The sequence below is a fragment of the Gymnoscopelus braueri genome, assembly GCF_963280865.1.
Source record: "Gymnoscopelus braueri genome assembly, chromosome: 17".
Classification (NCBI taxonomy): domain Eukaryota; kingdom Metazoa; phylum Chordata; class Actinopteri; order Myctophiformes; family Myctophidae; genus Gymnoscopelus; species Gymnoscopelus braueri.
This window is the reverse complement of record NC_137617.1, coordinates 51,731,853-51,749,738: the sequence shown is the minus strand read 5'-3', so window position 1 is coordinate 51,749,738 and position 17,886 is coordinate 51,731,853. Positions and strand designations below refer to the sequence as shown.

General features: G+C 38.0%; 1 protein-coding gene across 1 annotated transcript in view; it reads right to left on the bottom strand.

The window, feature by feature from the left end:
* LOC308105228 (transient receptor potential cation channel subfamily M member 5-like) overlaps positions 1-17,886 on the bottom strand; it is a gene marked incomplete at its 5' end in the record, with an annotated part of 71,636 nt that overhangs the window by 21,981 nt on the left and 31,769 nt on the right. The window contains 4 exons of the mRNA XM_080455864.1: positions 14,054-14,282; positions 14,425-14,537; positions 16,127-16,269; positions 17,856-17,886. The exon at positions 17,856-17,886 is cut by the window's right edge and continues 99 nt beyond it. Of these exons, the coding sequence (XP_080311990.1) occupies positions 14,054-14,282; positions 14,425-14,537; positions 16,127-16,269; positions 17,856-17,886 (516 nt within the window). The remainder of the gene's footprint in view (positions 1-14,053; positions 14,283-14,424; positions 14,538-16,126; positions 16,270-17,855) is intronic.

Below are 17,886 nucleotides of genomic sequence, written 5' to 3'. Positions count from 1 at the left end.
TTACGTTTGGGTCCACGGTCTGCTGCGGTCGGTCCACCCACCCTCTAGACTAATGAAATATAGCTGTCACATGTAACCACATGTAGGCTGCCTTACATTACAGCTGTGGCAACGTTGCAGGCAGTGAAAATATTGAACTTACATCCCCCTAAACAGTGTGGACAAAAATAAAATATTCAAAATTATCTGAAAAAGCTGATTAGCTAAGAAGCTGTTTTTTAAATATTGGTTGGAACTTAGAAGCTCTCAAAAGGTAACGCCCAAATGCATCCTGCTTACCAAAATAAAAATTAAAACACAAAAATACAGCAATTAGATAGAGAAAATAATTATACATATATATATATATATATATATATACATATATATATATATATATATATATATATATATATATATACATATAAGAGAGAGAGAGAGAGAGAGAGAGAGAGAGAGAGAGAGTGAAGTATATCTTCCAGCCATAATCATACCTAAAATGAGCCAGAACTCCACTTATTTAATTAGTACACAGAATTAGTTAAAAATATAGAAGTCTGCCCAATGTTCCCCAAAATGCAGGACAGGTGAAGGGTGTGGGATACCTGGCCATATACAGTGGAAAGACAGCCTCTGTGACAAAGACAACACCTCACTTTGGATAACAAAAGAAGCATGTGTTTTCACCTGGACTAGAAAGCTTTTGTCTCATTGTATTCACTTCGTTTGAAGCCCGGCACCATGTGGACCTATTTAACATGTCTGTGAGAGCTATTGTCTCCCCCAGCCCCGTTTTAAGAACAGAGCTACAGACTCAGTTAAAATACTGGGCTAAACTACAGAGATATGTTACTAAGATGTTATTATCTCTTGGTGAAAATATATACTGAAGTTAGAATGAACAAAAGTATTTAACTACGGCCTGTGTAGGTTTAATATAGGTAAAAAGCCAGGAGAAGTAAAACGTATTCACATGAATGGATACTGTGTCATTAAAGTCTTTAAAGTTAACTATTGTTTACAGATGAATAAGAATGTAATTCCTGGTGTCATTCATTCTAAAGTGTATATTGTGCAAAGTATTAATCTAATAACAAAACTTCATTGTGAAATATGGTTCTGTACTGAAAGTAGATATTGCTAAATTGACTCCCCTGTACTGTGTGGCCTAGTTTATTATGCGCAGTAGCGGTCCGATGCTCGGCTGCGACGGATCAGCTCCTGAGTGGTGGAAAAAGAGGCAGAGGAGGAGCCCTGTCTAAGGAGCGTGTTTTTGAAATCTTCTGTATATAAACCTGTTGTTTAGAGAGTAGCGGGGTGCTGCGATTTCTGGACCCTCCTGCAGTAACCATTTTGATGCTCCTTGTCGACAAATAAAGAAAGGAGATGAACCTTATCAACCTTCGGATTTTGCTGTCTCCCTTTGTTCTAACATTCTCACTAAAGGCTTGAGTTCTTACACGGTTTGAATCCACGGTGTTCCACACAGATTATACATCAATTGGCGTATGTCGGCAGACGGTTTTAACTATCCGCTTGGAGAGGACTATTTGTCTGTGGAGTTTGAATTCTTCTCAAAACGGTGAGTTGCTTAGCCACATCTTACGATAGTTTTTTCTAAGGGGATATTCGTTAAAGAACCTTGTATTTTGTGTGCACGCTCGTGGATACGCTGCCTTTGGGGGGGGTGTATGAATTTAGGGGGATCCGTGGTGATAAAGGAGTACTTTTGGAGTACAATAGACAAGTTGGGTGGGTCTTCTTAGAGGATTCATGCGGCTTGTTTTTGTTTGTTTGTTTTGTTTTTACATTGGTAAGGCGGTCAATATATCTGGTAACAGGATACGCTCGTTATGCGCATAAATAGGACGCAGGGACTTTTATATTATATGACTTCAGCGTAACATGATACTGCAGATTGAAACTGGGGGATCACGACAAGTCGGACCTTGCTTGTCGGCTGCCCTTCCCTCATCCTTTGAGTTGTTATAATGGTATGGAGTGTTTAGTGGCAAATTGTGTGTACTCGAAATGCGTTCGGGAACTGCGACGCACTGACGTATGAGTCGGACAATCAATGATATTAGTTTTGAGCGTGAGAGTATAAGCCAACACTCAGTGCTTATGTGTGGCGTCTGGGATGCCATGTTTATTTTTTTACGTAGACCCTGTTATAAGCTCTGAGCGCGGTGCACTGCGTTCAGAGACATAGGCGCGCGGTATACTTCGTGTGATACTTAGCCCGTAAAATGTCTATGATAGATGTGTAAGGAGTGCCACTGTATGTAGGTGCGGTTGGCTTAAGAGGCATGATTTTTAGTTCAGCGGCAGATATATACTTTCTTTGAAGTCATTGTTCGAGTTGCGAAGAGTGGGAGTTATTCAACGTCCCATCATACTCGGACCTTTCCCTTGGAAAAAGTGTGATCGTGTCGCTGTATGGTTATATTTGAAAAGTATGTAGGTAATGTTTTTGGCGAATTGATGTTTTGTTTCTGTCTAGGAATACTTGCGAAATACGTTGCGTTTATGGTTGGGGCTTGTAAAGTGACTCTGCAAACACTTTGTGTTTTTCTACTAAAAACATGCTCTTATTGTTAGGTGTGACTAAGGTTACACAGTTCTCTGCATGAAAATTTGGCTGGCTATTTCTCATTTTTCTTCCATTATGCTCTCTTTGTCAAAACACAGCTCATGTCTGTGTTTCTTCTGACTCCTTTCTTTTTTCTTTCTTGCTAGCTGTTGCTAGTCGTTAGTGCTTCTTTGAAATGTCTTTGTGCATTTTCAGGAGCACGGAGTCTTTCGGGTATATTTCTACATGTCCCATTCATGGCTACACTGTGTGTGCGGCTTATAACCGTTATTATCTTGTGGGTAATGGCGATTGGATTTGTAGTAGGCCCAAATCTTTTTCATCTCTCTTAGTCACACGGGTGAAGCATATTTTGTTGGGCTTCGGCGTGTAATAATTGTCCTTTGGTGATTACGTTTGGTGCTGAGATCAGATTTTAAAAAGCTATAGCTCTATTGTCTTGCGGTTTTTCGGCCATCTTGCTTTGTAGTTTTTGAGATTTTTTTTTTGTAGGCTTGTTTTGCGTCTGTTTTATTTCCCATATTCTCTTTTCTTTTCACAAGTCTTTGTGTAGTTTCTTTATTTTGATTGGCTTTTCATGATTTATTTCACAGCTTGTAGGCTACAAATATTGTGAGCTTTTTCGCAAGGCGTTTGCCACAGGAAACCTAATCTTCATATTGGGTGAATTGTGCCTTAAGCCATTTACATGCGTGTGATATTTTAGGATAGCTTGATTAATATAATTCTCCTTCTAATCAACTTCCATTGTTTCTATATGCTGTTTTTACTGCATTCATAGTAGCACTGCTATGGTGTGTGGGGTTTAAATGGTATTTTCTTATTTCTTTTCACTTATAACATTGTCACAATAACTCTTCTCTGCGGTTTATTCTGCTTTCGTGGTAGCAGTGTATTTCGTCAATTTAAGGTTGGCTGCTATTATGCATGTGCAGAAGTGGTGTGGCCTTTATTTAATTTCGTAGTATTTCCATTGTTGAGACTTATGGTTCTGTGAAGTTGTTTCGGTTTGCCGGTTGGTAGCTGTACTCAAGTATGTGTTTGATGCTTTGTGTTGTGATGTAGGCTTGTGCTGGATGAGTTCGGAATGTGTCTGTTGTGGTGATTGAAGCACTTAGTTGTGATGAGAATTGTTGATGCAGTGATTAAGTTGGATGAGTTAGGCATATGCGCTGGTCGCGTAAACTCGAAATCATTCCTTAATGTAAGTTTATTTGCAGTATTGATGCAGGTGGCTTTAATGTGAGTTTATTTGCAGTGTTGATGCAGATGGCTTTCCCATGATTGATTTTTCAATAAGGTATATTTGTGGTGATGACACAAAGCGGCTTATTGGCGTGTTGGTATCCATTTTCGACACATTTCAATTGTTTTATGTGTCGTCAGGGGATGATGAAGCTGACATAAATAGTATGAAATTATTATCTAGGACTCGTGTTGAAATTACATAGATGTGACTATTTAGGCCTAAAAACAATGAAAATGATCCTTTTGGATTGTTGAATGTAGTTGTGAAAACAGGACGAAAATAATTGTTAAATGTAGTAATAAATACATAGGAGTAGGTTAATTATTTCGATTTGTGCTAAAGTATTGTGTTGAGTACTATACTAATAATGATAATAAGGAATAGAAGTATGAAAAAGATTTGAATTCGGTCCGTTTTGTGTTTCAGACACAACAGATTTAATTTAATAATTTAACTGGATGTTCGCTATAATTTTGTTCCTCCTTTTATTGACTTAAGGCTACTTTTCTGAGAAAAAAACTAACCTGGGACGCTAGGGACTCGACGGAGTCAATGTTATTTTTTAGATATGCCAAGGGTCGATTATTTAGGTAACATTTGTGGCAGCATTTGGACAAATTATGTTATTTAATAGGTCAAACAGGTGTGGTACAATCTGTGTGTTTTAATTCATGGAAGTATTACATTTTGGTTGACTAGGTCGTAAGTGATGCTTATTTTTGGCTGAGTTCAAAAGGGTGGTAATTAAGGTTGGGTGTTAAGTTAAAAGTTTTTTTAGTGTATTGGCCGTTTGGCTGAGTGATACTATATAATACTTTGACATGCTGAGAATACCTTAATTTTATTTGTACTAGTACAGAGGTGTATTGGTTTGAATTCTTTGCTGAGGTGCTGTTCTATGCTATTTGACTGATGTTTTTGGATAAAGGCAGTCGCAGTCTCCTGGCTGCTAGAAGCAGATATTCTACTATAAGATTTTTGTGAAGCCTAGAGTGGCTATTTTTAAGACTGACGAATTCGCTCGTACTGAATGTAAAAGTATAGGTCACCGTTTTTGAGTGCACGTTTTAAGATGTTTTTTTCCTATAAACGTCGGAACGACCGTGTACATAATTGAAGATTTAGTGATTAGTATCTTTTCAAAGAAGTAAGTTGGAATCTGTTAATTTTTTTTAACTGTTTGTAAAAAATAATCCCCACTTGAATTATTTTGTGTACATAGCGTTAGTTATGACGTCTGAACAGGAAGTGTCCATCTCTTTCCCAAATAGATAGTTTGGGAGTTGTAGTTTTCTGCCACAAAGGTAGAACTCAGAACTACAGAACATTGTGTTCTCATTTTAGTTCGTCAATTGTCGCCCTCTGGTGGTTGAGAGATATATTTAGGTTAGTGTGTGGAGACGTGTCTTCCAGTGGGAGTGGTGTGTATTCATGAAACCGCCCCTTCCAGGGATTGACACGTCCAAACATTTGACTGACTCCACCTAGTGGTCGAGACGAAGGTTGCATTTTCACTGTATGAATGAGAAGCTTGGAGGGTTTGTGCTCGTTAGTGTTTTAACATTTCTGACTTATAGAGTTAACTCTTCTTTTAACAGTCTTTATCTAACAAGTTATTCAGCCTATTGGTATTCTATGGTGTCTAAGTGTGCTTGATTAATGTTGTTTGTCTGTACTGCATGATTTAATGTTGGTTGTCTGTACTGCATGATTATTTTTTCTAATTTAATCCATTCATGTCTATCAATAGCTTTCCGTGGGAGGGGAGCGCCACATTCGAGTTGTTTCCAGTCCTGGCTAATAGAGGACGGTTCATGTCTGGGATTAAAGTAATGTATTGACCAGACTTACAAATTTATACAAATTCAAACATTTGTCTTATATTTGATTTGGAATATTAAGAGACAGTTCAAGTAAGCTTTTGAAGTAATTTAATCTTTAATTATCGTTCATACATACACACACTTATAGTTCTATACTGTTATACTTAGGATATATGAGCAACGCTATTGGGTTGACTCACATGTGTGCTGAGTGATAAAGACACGTCACACTTGCATTATAATATTCTCATATCAATACTCCTTCTAAACTGTTCTTAAGGTACTGACAGAGGTCCGTTGTGGAATCAAGACATTTATGATTTGTGTGTGATTTTTAGATAAAGAATAACCATATTGTAAGTAAGATCTGATTCCAGAGGGGAACACCTATAGAGGTTGAAGTAACGTGACAATAATTGTGATTTAATATCATTTGGATATTTGATCTACAATTATGGAATCAGGGCAGCAGCAGAGTTCCTTGGAACAAAATGATTCTTTCATTGACGTGATCAATATGATTTTGGGACAATGGGAGGATAATTGGCCAAACTTTTATGGGCCTTGGCCACAAGACAGCATATTCGACCCAGAAATTATTGACACATTAGGAATGCTTGCCAGAGCATATCAGAAAGATTGCTCAGACACAGGGGCAAAGGAGAATACAGTGTTTAAATTGTTTTTCAAAAAGGGTAAAAAATTAAATAAGGCTTATGTGAGATACCAAGCCAGGATGACAACCGCACAGGTGCACCCAGAACCAGCTGAGAAGAGCGCTTCATCTTCTGATCCCACTACGTCACCGGGTGAGAAACCTATCGACCAATTGTCAGCCCTGGACACAGGGCATTGCAGTGACAGTGGAGACGGGCTGGGAGCAGGTGTCCAGGAAATAGGTGACGGACAAGCAAACCCACAGCCGTTACGACGACATCATGATGGTCCCTTCAGAGGGCCGTGCTACATCTGTCAGAAACGTGGACATGCTTGGCGCCAGTGTAACCAAACACCACCGGCTGTCAACCCCATTGCTCCAAGGCCAGCCCCAGCTCTTCAAGGTACCCCACAGTTTTCACCAGGTTTCAGGCCGTCTGTCTCTGGTCCTAGGCAAAGTGGTGTTCAGAATTCACCCCAGGGAGTCGACCGGGTGGTGCTACAGGTACACACATTCTATGAACGGCTGGTCCCCCATCCAGGTGGCTATCAGTCTGCACCACAGCAGACTCTCACCCCTTACATGCAATGGAATGATTCAGAGTTGGTGCCACGGGTGCCCCCGGTACCTGCACTGCAAGGTGATTATCAACTAGGACGGATGTCCAAACGTTTGTCTGAAGCTTGGGGCAAGCGGTGTTACAGGTGTTATCAGATGGGTCACTTTGCACGAGATTGTCCACTACCTGGACAATTCACTCCAGTTATTGCTCCCTGCCGCATGGATGACAAGGCGGTACATGGCTAGAGACATTTGAAAAGAAACGTACAGAGACATTACTTTAGACTGTGATGGAGGCTGGACATATTGGAACAGGTGACGTAGGGCAATGATGGAATACATAAACCGTTGTTGACAAGAAAAGAAAACCCTGAGTCACCGTTGAACTTGACATGATCAGACTATGGCTTGATGAAAAAAAAAAAAAAAAAAAGCAGCAACTTTCATTTTCTACCTATTTTGAAACATAATACTGATCACTGTCCATATTCTAATTGGAGATTTATCATAGAGTCTAATATGCTTTCAGGTGGTTGACTAAATTGTACAAATTCTGAACCTAGTATAGGATGGATTGTTGGAAGGAGCTGGAGATGCTGTTGGTTTTTTTTGACACTTGTATTTCTTTCCTGCTATAGGAAAGTGTCACAGGAATTTCGTGTAAAACTATTGTAAAAATTAGGACTAAATTGTTTAACCATTTCCACAGTAAGGTGTGGATTGGGATAGATCCAGTAAACTGGTTCGGTGAGCATACACAAATGATAAATTGTTGTCAGTAATGAGAAACCGTGGAGAAATGTAACATATAACACATCCGTATGATATTCTTTTCAGGAGAACTTCAGTTCTTTATTGGTCTTTTGGGGTTTGATGTGACATAATGTCCATTATTATTGCCTTATGTCTCAAGAGGGGAGGTATAAAGGGAAACATTTAAAAATTGGGGTTTTGGACATAGTATTTTTTGGAACAAATGGACCAGTTCATAGGCCAGATTAATATTTAATTTTGAGTTTTTAATGACCTACACTAATATCTTTGCATGAACTAAATTGAGTGAATGAGTAACACCTCTTGTGTGTGTGTATTGAGGTGGGTAGGTGCATGTTGTACTTTCTAGGAAAGAGTAGGGACGTTTTTTCCCCAAATGTTCTCGTGCTAATAGATGGAGAGCTGCTGAGGAGATGAACGGCTGTCAGAGGACTCAGGCTGCAGAACCAGGTGTCGATGAGAGGTCGAACGAATCATGTTGGTGGAGATGACAGCGGCTATGAGACAACCTCTACCCATCACTGTTTCTGCTGCCAAAGTGAGCTACACACCAGGAAGGGATTCTACCTCCCCCAGTCAGCTCTACAGGAGCCCAGGGTGTGACCTCACAGAAGCAGTGTAAACCTTCAAATCTACAGATCGAGGCCACAAACAGAGGATAACGGGTGTCCAGGTCAAGGGGATTCCATGCACGTGTCAGAAAGCTGGTGTGTCTCTTGAAGAATGACACATCACGCCCATACCCTATGCCCTTTGACGCCGATAACAAAGATCTTCATCAATTCCACCCCCCCTTTTCTTTTTCTTGCCCCAAGCTGTGAACAGTTTTTGCTTCAAGGACTGAACATTCCCTAAATACAGGAAGAAGAAGAATTGCGTTTGTTAGTTTAAGCGAAAAAAGAGGAGAAAAAACGGAAAATTGTCCTTCTGTAAGCGCGCAGTCCCTTATGTAAACCACATGTCATAATGTATTCATGATGTCTTTTTGCAGGTTGAACTGAGGTACAGATTCTGAATGATAATAATTGGTTTATTCAATGAATTGTGTTTGTTTTATTTTGTGGCTTTGTATAGGTACCATTCTACAATCAAGAGGGGTATAAACTAATCGTTTTTGCAGGTTGTTTTCCAGTCAGAGGTTTGGATTATGATTTTGTGCTGAAAGATATCTTCTTTCGCCCGAGCTCTGAATTACGGAAGACGTTATAAGTCTTCCGAGAGGGGTTTATGAAGTATATCTTCCAGCCATAATCATACCTAAAATGAGCCAGAACTCCACTTATTTAATTAGTACACAGAATTAGTTAAAAATATAGAAGTCTGCCCAATGTTCCCCAAAATGCAGGACAGGTGAAGGGTGTGGGATACCTGGCCATATACAGTGGAAAGACAGCCTCTGTGACAAAGACAACACCTCACTTTGGATAACAAAAGAAGCATGTGTTTTCACCTGGACTAGAAAGCTTTTGTCTCATTGTATTCACTTCGTTTGAAGCCCGGCACCATGTGGACTATTTAACATGTCTGTGAGAGCTATTGTCTCCCCCAGCCCCGTTTTAAGAACAGAGCTACAGACTCAGTTAAAATACTGGGCTAAACTACAGAGATATGTTACTAAGATGTTATTATCTCTTGGTGAAAATATATACTGAAGTTAGAATGAACAAAAGTATTTAACTACGGCCTGTGTAGGTTTAATATAGGTAAAAAGCCAGGAGAAGTAAAACGTATTCACATGAATGGATACTGTGTCATTAAAGTCTTTAAAGTTAACTATTGTTTACAGATGAATAAGAATGTAATTCCTGGTGTCATTCTAAAGTGTATATTGTGCAAAGTATTAATCTAATAACAAAACTTCATTGTGAAATATGGTTCTGTACTGAAAGTAGATATTGCTAAATTGACTCCCCTGTACTGTGTGGCCTAGTTTATTATGCGCAGTAGCGGTCCGATGCTCGGCTGCGACGGATCAGCTCCTGAGTGGTGGAAAAAGAGGCAGAGGAGGAGCCCTGTCTAAGGAGCGTGTTTTTGAAATCTTCTGTATATAAACCTGTTGTTTAGAGAGTAGCGGGGTGCTGCGATTTCTGGACCCTCCTGCAGTAACCATTTTGATGCTCCTTGTCGACAAATAAAGAAAGGAGATGAACCTTATCAACCTTCGGATTTTGCTGTCTCCCTTTGTTCTAACATTCTCACTAAAGGCTTGCGTTGCTCCACGGCTTGAATCCACGGTGTTGCCACACAAATTATACATCAAGAGAGAGAGAGAAATAGAGCTTGTGTATCGGATTTCTTTTTGATATGTTTTGTAAACATAGGGCAAAGTTACATAATATGCCTTTAATGACACAATTCAAGCATCATTCCACTGTTGTACTTTATGTAGGTATTTATTGGATGAGAGGAGAGTGTGTGTTAACACAACCACACATAGCATTTAAAGAAGAACATTGCTTAATTGATAAAGAGGGCAGGTTTGTTTTAGTAATTGGTAAAATAGAGTCAATTACTGTCTCATTTTTAAATGTATACTACCCACCAGAATTAGGCCCAGAATTCATGTCAGAAATTATCGAACTACTAATGACAAAATGTAAGGGAATCATCTTGATGGGAGGAGATATGAACCTTACAATAAATTCTAGACTGGATTCCTCAAATAATAAAGCACATAGAGCCGATAAAACGTCATCAATTTTAAGAGGTGCAATGTCAGAGTTTGGATTGGTAGACACGTGGCGGATGCTAAATCCAACAAAAAAAGCATATACATATTATTCAGGTCGATTCTCAACTTCTAATAGACTAGACTATTTTTTTATGTTTAAAAAAGATATAGAGTTGATTGAAACATGCATCATAGGTACAAGAGACTTATCAGACCATGCTACAGTGAATATAACAATAAATCTTAATATAAAGGAAGGAGAAAAAATATGGAGATTAAACAACTCACTTCTGCAAGATATGGTATTTGTGAGAAAAATAAATAATGTAATAAAAGAATATATAGAGATAAATGATAATGAGGATACTAATCCAATTATCATATGGGAAGGTGCAAAAGCTGTTTTACGAGGACATATAATAGCATACTGTGCATTTAAGAAAAGACAAAAACAACAAAAACAGAAGATGCTTGAACAACAAATACAAATTTTGGAAGATAAATTAAAAAACACAAATGAACCAAGATTTAAAATTGAATTAAAAAAGAAATATAAGGAGTTGGACAAGATCCGTACAGAAGAAGTGGAGAAGTTAATGACATATGCTAAACAGAAATATTATGATGGAGGACCAAATTCTTTAAAACTTTTAGCATATAGACTTAAGCAACAGAGTAAAAAAGCATACATTACTAAACTGAAGACCGGAGACGGCTCCGAAATATTAACAGAAAAGGATAAAATAGCTGAAGAATTTGCAAAATATTATGAAAACCTTTATAAAAACACCGGTGATTTGGATGTGGAACAAATGAAAGGATTTTTAGATGAGTTGAATTTAAAACAGGTAGTGGCAAGGAAAAATGAGGAGCTAATTAAAGATATTGCAACGCATGAAATATTACAACAAATAAATAAATTAAAAATGGGCAAAACACCAGGTGATGATGGATATTCTAATGAATTTTATAAAACTTTTAAAAAACAGTTGATACCATTACTCCTGCAAGCCTATAATTTCGCATTACAAACGGGAACATGGGCAACTACTTGGAATTCGTCTACAATAACGGTGATACACAAAGAAGGTAAAGACGCCACAGAATGCTCCTCATATAGGCCAATATCATTATTGAATACAGATCATAAAATAATAACATCAATTATAGCCAACAGATTAAAGGACATTGTGCCGGATATAATAGACAGCGATCAATGTGGTTTCATACCAGGTAGACTGTTGTCAGACAATATTAGAAGGACTCTAAATATAATTGATCATGCACAGAACAATAATACAAACCTTTTGCTCTTGACCTTGGACGCGGAAAAAGCCTTTGATCGAGTATTATGGCCATTTATGTTTGAAATTGTAAGGAGTTTTGGCTTTCATGAGAAATTTAATGAGTGGCTTCAAGGAATGTATAAAAATCCAATGTCAAGAGTAAAAGTGAATGGCACAATATCTAGAAGATTCCCAATTTATAAAGGCACAAGACAAGGAGATCCGCTCTCCGCAGTAATATTTGCAATATGCATGGAAGGACTAGCAGTAAGCATAAGGAAAAAGAATAACATTAAAGGCATTACTATAAAGGAGGAACAACATAAATTGGCATTATATGCCGATGATGTCATTATTTACTTAACCTCACCTGAGCAATCTTTATTAAATCTAATGGAAGCAATTACAGAATATAGTAAACATTCCGGCTATAAACTAAATGAAAGTAAATGTGAAGCATTAACACTTGGCAAACAAATACCATTAGAAATTAAGGGAAAATATAAACTAAAATGGGATTCAAAGAAAATTAAATATCTGGGAATTTATCTTACTGGAGATATAACAACGTTGTATACAGATAATTATCAAACCCTAGAAAATAAAGTGAGACAAGATCTTAATAGATGGAAAACAATACCAGAATCAATAATGACCAGAGTAGAAAGCGTTAAAATGATGATTCTTCCACAGTTTCTGTTTTTATTTCAAACCTTACCAGTACCCATTCCACAGAGTAGCTTTAAAAGATGGAATACAATGCTCTCAAATTTTATTTGGAATTACAAAAGCAAACGGAAAAAACTCAGCGTGTTAACTCAAACTAGAGAAAAGGGAGGATTTAATTACCCAGATTTAATGATTTACTTTCATGCTACCCAAATAGATATCATAATGAAATGGATGAATAATTCAGTTAAAACAAAATGGAAATTAATAGAAAAACAATTAACATTAATATCAATTGGAACATTACCCCATTTGAGTTTAAAGGAAATTCAAAAATATAATGGAAATAACAGATGTGTAGAAAATACATTAACAACTTGGAAATCTATTCGTAAAATGTATAAATGTGACGACATTTGTATATATTTGAGAGAGATAGCCAGAGATCCAGACTTTCTGCCAAATAAAACAGATAAGATACCAGAAGAATGGGCCAGAAAGGGATTACAGGTATATTCACAGATGATTACAAATAACATGGTAGACCCTTTTGAAACCTTAGTTAATAAGTTTAATATAAATAGAAATCATTTCTTTAAGTATCTACAAATTAGAAGCTACCTCATGAAACAGCAGAGAGACCAGAGACAGATAACGCATGGGCTACTGGAATTCTTGAGCAAAAATAGAAATAGTGAAAAGAGTAAAATCTCAAAACTTTATAAAATTTTGCAAGAAATTAAGGTAAAAGAGGATAATACCAAAGAGAAATGGGAAAAAGAATTATCAATAACAATTTTGGAAGATTATTGGAAAGAAGCATGCAAAAGAATTTTTAAGACGACACAATCAAAGTTTTGGAAAGAATTTGCTTGGAAAATTAATATGAGGATTTTTTTAACACCCAAAATGTTATCAAAATATAGACCAGCAGGCAGTGCTGAATGCTGGAGGAAATGTGCAGAACTGGAAGCAAATCATACACACATTTTCTATTCGTGCCCAAAATTGAAAATGTTTTGGGAGATAGTGAAAACAAATATAATAAATACATTTTCCTTAAGAAAACCCATACACCCAATCAATATTTTATTAGGTATTATTCCATTAGAAATACACAGGGAGGGAGATAAATATCTGTATACAATACTACGTATCGCTGCCTTAAAACAAATCACACGGAAATGGCTGCATGTAAACCCACCATCTATTAATAATTGGAAAATAACAGTTGAAAATATTAAAGAGATGGAAAGAATTACCTACAAAATGAGAAACCGTGGAGATGAATTTGAAAGAAACTGGAGTAAATGGGACCCAGAAATACATGAAGGGTAAAAGTGGATTTGGGAGTACTGCAGGAAAGCTACCCCCCCCCCCTCCCCTCCCTCTCTCTTCTTTTGTCCTCTTTTTCCTTTATCCTCTTATTTTACCTTTTTTATTTTTCATTTTTTGTATACATTTTTTTTTTATTTTTTTTGGTATATGTAATTTAAAAAAATTAAAAAATGATGCAGGATGAATTAAACAAGTAGAGAACTTGTAGATAAATGAAATCAATAACATGTAATGTAATGTACGAACCTGCAATAAAGTAATAAAAAAAAAAAAAGAGAGAGAGAGAAATAGAGCTTGTGTATCGGATTTCTTTTTGATATGTTTTGTAAACATAGGGCAAAGTTACATAATATGCCTTTAATGACACAATTCAAGCATCATTCCACTGTTGTACTTTATGTAGGTATTTATTGGATGAGAGGAGAGTGTGTGTTAACACAGGAAATGCTCACCTCATAGATCTCCTCACAGAAGAAGGTGAACACCCAGAAGTACAGCACGTATTCACTGATGGACGGCCCACTAGGGGGCGGTGGCTTAAAGTCCACCAGCAGCACGTAGGCAAACAGGAAGAGGAAGGGGAAGTACATCACTGCGTTGCCCAAAAAGGAAGTGACGGGAGCACTCCAGAACTGACGCCATCTTGATACGACAAAGGAAGCATCTTCATCTTCATCTTTCCTGCAAGATGGAGCATCATCATAAACCCACTCAACTTAGTCTTAAACAAAGTGAATTAATGTATAGTTTTAGTAACAAGTATAATATGCATATGGGACAACAAGTGTGTTATTGTGTTAAACATGTAGGGCTGGGTGCTAACCTGTAGGAGATGAGGTTGGTGTAACAGAGTGGAAGGCAGAAAAGGGTGAGAAGGACTTTCCACTCTGCTGTGTCCTTCTCCATGTCACCCCGCCAAGCCTTAGACAGCAGAGACTGAGAAGCAGAACGGTCAGTTTTAGCGGTTTCTGTAGGGTCATGAGTTCATGGTCCCCACGCACACACACACACACACACACACACACACACACACACACACACACACACACACACACACACACACACACACACACTGAGGGGGCGCCAAACGGCCGTGCATTTTTGGGTCATTATATTATCAGAAATAGTCAAAGGTAGTCAAGAAAAAAGGTGGAGAACCACTGTGTTAAAGGTAGGGTAAGTGATTTGCAATTATTCAAATAATTGCAAAATGGGTCTATGTTCTGATAGTGCTCGTTACTATAGAGTGTCCTGTCCATATAAAAAGTCTCCATGTCTCTCCAGCTCTTTATAAAACAGAAAATGTATTTTGTAGTTTTTTTTTTTTTTTTTGTAGTTTCATTTCCAATTTTATCCAACCAGGACAGAGAACTCAATCAGGATATAGATTAAACAAGTGAAATTGGAAGTGATGACACTAAGAAATGAGCAGACAAAATTTGAACTGGAACACTATACAAATTAAGCTTAAAAATGGGTACTTTCTCCTGATTGGCTGAGATTTTGACACCTACCGAAAAATATATTTTCTGTTTATTAAAGAGCTGGAGAGACAGGGAGACATCTGTTACTGAACAAACACTCTATAGCAATGATTACTATCAGAATATAGTATTTTAACCTTTTAACAAAATACTTTTTGTTTTAACCAAAAAATATCACTTACCCTACCTTTAATGTGATACACAGATGTGTATTTGATTTACTTAAGTTACAGTACAAGTTATAAAACCATTTCAGGCTAAACTAATAGGATTAACTAAGTTAGATATGACTAGAACATAAAACCTTTTCCTTGTTCTGCACTAATAGATTATGTCGTCACCAGAACCAACAATTATAAACAAAGATGTTGTACAGCGTGGCCAGCAGTCTATACGAGTGAGTGAGTGAGTGAGTGAGTGAGTGAGTGAGTGAGTGAGTGAGTGAGTGAGTGAGTGTGAGTGTGTGTGTGTGTGTGTGTGTGTGTGTGTGTGTGAGAGTGTGAGTGTGAGTGTGAGTGTGAGTGTGTGTGTGTGTGTGTGTGTGTGTGTGTGTGTGTGTGTGTGTGTGTGTGTGTGTGTGTGTGGGTTCTAATCAGTGCCACTAAGCACGCTGCCAGGAGGCCACAGAAAATTTAACTTGGAATCCAGACTGATTCACTACGTTTTTTTTTTTTGTATTTTCACTGCACTTCTGTCTGTCAATCTTCCTTTCAGAACGTCACCTGTTATGTAGAAATGTCATTTCTGATTGGATAGTGCTCAACGAATCACAGTAGGAAGTGAAATGACTTGAATTTTACATTGGAAGGCTCTGGTCCCGCCCCGCCCACAGACCAATCAGAACCTTTCACATAGGAAGAGTCCCAGACTGAGAAGTGAAGTGAAAAAACAAACAGACGCTGAGTAGAGATTCAGTCTGGATTCCAGACTGACAGAAATATGTGCCTCCACTATTTTCACTTTTCTCTTTTAAATGTAATATTATAATTAGAGTTAAGGTCATTAAAGTGGCTGAAACCAGACAGACAGAGATGGACCAACCTCTAATCCATCATGGTTGAAGAAGAGGTGTGATTCAACAGCTATGCCCATCTTGAAGCAGTTTGTGTTCCAGACTGGAGACTCTCTCTTGAGCAGCTCAAAGGAGAGACTCTCATTGCTCTGGTAACATGAGCTCAACAGACCTGAGGTTAGGAAGACGGCACACAGGACAATCATAAGAAAGACATACTATTTATTTGTTGGAAATAATTAGAATGACAATATATTGATATTTATATATGAAAAATATAATTCCATTCCATGTTCCAATGTTTCCAAAGTTGACATAGTCTCCATAGGACTTTTGGTAAAGTCTGATTTACCCCCTGCTGTACCCCCCACTCAACGTTTATTGGCACCCATCCCCAATGGCAATTACAAATGCGGCTCCTGTGCACAATGCAACAGTACTTACAAATGCCACAAGTTTAAGCACCCACATTCTGGTAAAAGTATCCCTATCAGAGGTGTAATCACCTGTACAACAAAAGCCGTCATCTATCTACTCACATGCCCGTGTGGCAAAGCATATGTGGGAATGACGACACGAGAACTTAAGGCTCGTATAGCAGAGCACCGCAGCACCATTAGGTGCAAGAACATGAATTATCCTGTTGACGCTCACTTTGTGGAATCCAACCACCCCGTCGCTTCCTTACATTACATTGGGATAGAAAAGGTCCCTGAACCAAGAAGAGGGGGAGAGATAGACCAGTTACTTTTAAAACACGAGGCTTTCTGGATTCAGTCTCTTAAAACTCTTACCCCGTTTGGCCTAAATGTAGATTTTGACCTTAAATCATTATTTCCTCTCTGATTCGCAGGCGGCCTATCCCCACCTCAGAGGCTCAGAATTATATAAGGGACATCAATAAAATTCAGGACATGTTATTTGTTTATTTCTTTACCTCCCTTGACTGTATCTGATTCCTACATTAATGTGTATTGCAAAGATTGCTATATGGTGCTATTTTCTTTATTTTCGTTATTACATGTATGTATTTGGTAAAAAATCTCATATATATTTATTTGTCAAATTGGCAAGGAACTAACCTGTGCATGTGTCCCGGACCCGCGCAACTTTTGGCGGTTATTGCGGTTATATTGGGCGTTTTTGGGCGTTTTTTGGTTACTTTATTTCGGTTTTAGGGTTAGGGTTAGGGTATATATATACATATTATATATATTATATATATATTTTTAAAAGCCTATTAAATCCAAGGCCCCCCATTGGCTCAGGGCCCTGTGCACGTGCACACTGTGCCCAAGCCATAATCCGTCCCTGTTCCACACACTCACCAGTAGAGTGGTTAGTCATGAGGGATAATCCCTCCTTAATTATTCAGGAATATGAGACAACACTTGATCCTGATGGCCATCACAGGGACATGGCCCATTAGAACCTGTGTCCTCCAAGTTTATTGTGATTGGCTGTATTACTCTCAGGCACCATATTTAAGTGTCACTTGCATGTTGCTCTGTATACCTTGAAGAAGGCAGTTGTGCCGAAACGTTGATAATTTTTACTCTGCGTCCTATAATAAATTGTTGCATTTTTGTTATAACAGTGTGTGCGGCCACTTTTTGTCTTTTGACAATTTACCTTTAGATTTTTCTGCCGTGAGCCAGCACCACTATAAGGACCTGGTGTGCGTAGCATCTTTGTGCATAGTCTCCATAGGAGCCACAACCTAAAAACTTCAGTTTGATGATTTATTCAAGGTCTCACCATGTGCCAGTTTCTCAAACTTCTGTGCCGA